This window comes from Hyalella azteca, unplaced genomic scaffold (assembly GCF_000764305.2).
Source record: "Hyalella azteca isolate HAZT.00-mixed unplaced genomic scaffold, Hazt_2.0.2 contig15388, whole genome shotgun sequence".
In the NCBI taxonomy this organism is placed as follows: Eukaryota; Metazoa; Arthropoda; class Malacostraca; order Amphipoda; family Hyalellidae; genus Hyalella; species Hyalella azteca.
In genome coordinates, this window is record NW_025945244.1 from 103,148 (window position 1) to 107,586 (window position 4,439).

The 4,439-nt window shown below is 52.1% G+C and overlaps 1 protein-coding gene across 1 annotated transcript in view; it reads right to left on the bottom strand.

Annotated features, from left to right (window-relative positions):
• The window catches only part of LOC108664320 (E3 ubiquitin-protein ligase UBR5-like), a 42,666-nt gene that overhangs the window by 33,826 nt on the left and 4,401 nt on the right, over positions 1-4,439 (bottom strand). Inside the window, 7 exon segments of the mRNA XM_047884403.1 lie at positions 213-448; positions 778-792; positions 1,258-1,376; positions 1,870-2,052; positions 3,090-3,278; positions 3,638-3,740; positions 4,295-4,397. Coding sequence (XP_047740359.1) covers positions 213-448; positions 778-792; positions 1,258-1,376; positions 1,870-2,052; positions 3,090-3,278; positions 3,638-3,740; positions 4,295-4,397 — 948 coding nt within the window.

Sequence of the window (4,439 nt, forward strand, 5' to 3'; positions counted from 1 at the left end):
AGGTTTAGGGGTGTTAATAGGAGGTTTAGGGGTGTTAATAGGAGGTTTAGGGGTGTTAATAGGGGGTTTAGGGATGTTAATAGGAGGTTTAGGGGTGTTAATAGGGGGTTTAGGGGTGTTAATAGGGGGTTTAGGGGTGTTAATAGGGTTAATAGCGGGTTAGTAGGGGGTTGAGGGGGTTAAGGGGTGTCCCACCACCACCACCACCTCACCACTATCAGAGCAGGTGCTGGAGGCGGGAGACGGCGGGGGCGGCATGTCCAGCTTATCACTCTCATCTCCCACCACCCCGCCACCGCCGCCACTGGAGCTGGCGGCCGCCGTCCCCCCGCCACTCGTACCCGTGGCACCGCCCCCGGCAGCGGCGGGGGGGGCGGGGGTGGCGGGGGAGGGGCTGGTGCCCCCGCTGGACAGCTTGCGCAGCTTGCAGGGCGGCGCCTCGGGCAGACTGGGGGGATACAGGGCTAATTAGTGATTAATAAGAGCTTGATTAGTGATTAATTACAGCTTGATTAGTGATTAATTACAGCTTGATTAGTGATTAATTAGAGCCTAATTCCTCAATTCTCTGGTCATCAATAAAACTCATCTATATATATCTAGATAATATATCAATAAATACCTTGGGAATATATTGAAATGTATAGGGAGTATCTAGGGAATATATATAGATATCTAGGGAATAAATACAGATATCTAGGGAAGTTAGTTAGGCGACCTATGCTTCTATCCTCTACTAAGCTAGTTAGCCAGGTAGGGAGGGGGGGGACGACCCACCAGGGGGGGGCGCTGCTGGANTCGGAGAGGCTCCAGGCGGGGGAGGCCAGCTGCCCCACCTTGGGCACGCCCCCGGAGATGGCCTCTCACCTACAAGTGTCGGAGAGGCTCCAGGCGGGGGAGGCCAGCTGCCCCACCTTGGGCACGCCCCCGGAGATGGCCTCTCACCTACAAGTGTCGGAGAGGCTCCAGGCGGGGGAGGCCAGCTGCCCCACCTTGGGCACGCCCCCGGAGATGGCCTCTCACCTACAAGTGTCGGAGAGGCTCCAGGCGGGGGAGGCCAGCTGCCCCACCTTGGGCACGCCCCCGGAGATGGCCTCTCACCTACAAGTGTCGGAGAGGCTCCAGGCGGGGGAGGCCAGCTGCCCCACCTTGGGCACGCCCCCGGAGATGGCCTCTCACCTACAAGTGTCGGAGAGGCTCCAGGCGGGGGAGGCCAGCTGCCCCACCTTGGGCACGCCCCCGGAGATGGCCTCTCACCTGCAAGTGTCGGAGAGGCTCCAGGCGGGGGAGGCCAGCTGCCCCACCTTGGGCACGCCCCCGGAGATGCAGAAGCCCACGCTGCCCGCCTGGTACAGCGGCGACGATCTCATGCACACCTGCGGGGGGTGACCATTAGTTAATGGGTAATGGTCCTACCATTAGCGGTGGGGTAATGGACCATTAGTGGCAGAGTAATGGTTCTGCCATTAGTGGCAGAGTTATGGACCATTAGCGGCTGAGTAATGGATGGCACTACCATTAGTTCCCATTAACTGCATGGTATAATGGACACACCTTGAGGGCAGAGTAATGGATAGCCCTACCATTAGTTCCTATAACTGCACATTATAATGAACCTACCATTATCTCCCAATAACTGCACAGTAGAATGGACCGTCCTACCATAACCTCCCATTACCTGTACATTCTAATGGACCCACCATGACCTCTGGGGTGATGGTGTGGCGGTACTTGGAGGTGCGGTTACGGTGTCGGTGCAGGAGCTTGTCCCGTACCATTACCTACCATTACCTCCCATTACCCACCATTACCTGTACAGTATAATGGACTAATGGACCCACCATTAACTACCCATTCTAATGGACCCACCATGACCCCCGGGGTGATGGTGTGGCGGTACTTGGAGGCACGGGTGCGGTGCCGGTGCAGGAGCTTGTCCCGGGCCAGGAAGGGCATGACGCCCCACCAGTACACGGCCCCTGAGGCCATCCTGACGCAGCTGTACAGAGGGCACGTGTGCACCGTGAGAGGCCACTCCGGCTGTCCGCACACCTGTGGGAGGGGCAGGAGGTGAGGGGAAGTGAGGGGAACATGAGGGACACCCCCCCAGGTGAGGGGAGGTGAGGGGACTAGAGGGGCATCCTGACGCAGCTGTACAGAGGACACGTGTGTACCGTGAGAGGCCACTCCGGCTGCCCGCACACCTGTGGGGGTAATAGAGGGTAATGGAGGGTAGAAGTGAGGGTAATAGAGGGTAGAAGTGAGGGTAATAGAGGGTAGAAGTGAGGGTAATAGAGGGTAGAAGTGAGGGTAATAGAGGGTAGAAGTGAGGGTAATAGAGGGTAGAAGTGAGGGTAATAGAGGGTAGAAGTGAGGGTAATAGAGGGTAGAAGTGAGGGTAATAGAGGGTAGAAGTGAGGGTAATAGAGGGTAGAAGTGAGGGTAATAGAGGGTAGAAGTGAGGGTAATAGAGGGTAGAAGTGAGGGTAATAGAGGGTAGAAGTGAGGGTAATAGAGGGTAGAAGTGAGGGTAATAGAGGGTAGAAGTGAGGGTAATAGAGGGTAGAAGTGAGGGTAATAGAGGGTAGAAGTGAGGGTAATAGAGGGTAGAAGTGAGGGTAATAGAGGGTAGAAGTGAGGGTAATAGAGGGTAGAAGTGAGGGTAATAGAGGGTAGAAGTGAGGGTAATAGAGGGTAGAAGTGAGGGTAATAGAGGGTAGAAGTGAGGGTAATAGAGGGTAGAAGTGAGGGTAATAGAGGGTAGAAGTGAGGGTAATAGAGGGTAGAAGTGAGGGTAATAGAGGGTAGAAGTGAGGGTAATAGAGGGTAGAAGTGAGGGTAATAGAGGGTAGAAGTGAGGGTAATAGAGGGTAGAAGTGAGGGTAATAGAGGGTAGAAGTGAGGGTAATAGAGGGTAGAAGTGAGGGTAATAGAGGGTAGAAGTGAGGGTAATAGAGGGTAGAAGTGAGGGTAATAGAGGGTAGAAGTGAGGGTAATAGAGGGTAGAAGTGAGGGTAATAGAGGGTAGAAGTGAGNGGGGGCGCAGTGGCGGGCTGGTCCAGCACTCGGGCCCCAAGGTCCCCTCTCACCTCGGGGGGCGCAGTGGCGGGCTGGTCCAGCACCCGGGCCCCAAGGTCCCCAAGGGCCTCATCGACGAAGGTGGCGGTCTTGCCGGTGGCGGTGATGACGGAGCAGCGGACGAGGGCGGCGGACAGCCCCACCACCCGCTCCCCCACCAGCCCCAGCCGCTCGGTCTTGGGGTGGTGCACGTGGGGCACCTGGGGGAGGGGGGCGGGGTTAGTGACGTTTGTTTATATATTATATTATCTATATATTATCTATAAATTATTTATCTACTGTCTATATATTGTCTACATATCATATATATGTCGTTTACATATATTCTTTATATATTGTCTATATATCCTCTATGTACTGTTTATATATCGTCTATAGGTATTATCTATTCATTTTTTACACAAGTAACTATATACCTTATATAAATATTGTCTATGTCATCTATATATCGTATATATAGATGACATTGACAATATGTTTCTACATATCTTATCTTTATATTTTTCAACACGTAGAAACCCCCACTCCCCCAATTTCCCCCCTCCCCCCAGTCCCCCACCTCCGAGGTGTAGGGGGCCTGGTCCCCCCACCGCCACTGGTGCAGGTGTCCCGCCGCCGACACCGCCACCAGCTCAGAGTGCAGCGCCGCGATGTGCGTGAACCTAAGGGGGGCGGCACCATTAGTACCGNCTGTCTCTTATACACATCTAGATGTGTATAAGAGACAGGCCCTATACTACCAAAAAGTAAACGTAACGGCCTAAGTGCACGTAGCGGCTAATGTAAACGTAGAAGCCGATTTCTTATTTGTGGTTGGTAAATTTAGCATGAAAAGCTGTCAGTGAATGGCCGATGGAGTTGCAAACTCGTAAATATTTTCGATGGTACGGCCCCTGAACTAGCGCTGTCTCTTATACACATCTAGATGTGTATAAGAGACAGGACCATTATCACCCACCATTGACCACTATTTTTTCAAGCCGCTATTTTTAATAAGTTTAGTGATAATATTATATATTAATAATAATACTTATTCATTATAATACATATTAATAACAATACTTGTGTATTTTAATATATATCAATACTTATTCATCATAATATATATCAATAACAATAGTTACTCATAATAATCTATCTAATAAGCCATAGTTATTTATTATAATATATATTATTATCATTATAAATATATATATATAGCATCATGGGGACTGGCCTGGGTGGGGACTTGTCGCGGTGGCGGTCGCCGGGCCACATCTGTAGGTGGTCGGCCACGTCCACCGCCTCGGGGGCCACCGCCCCCTTCTTGCTGCGCGGCTCTGGGGGCGGGGGGGACTTATTAAAGGGGGACTTGGGGGGCG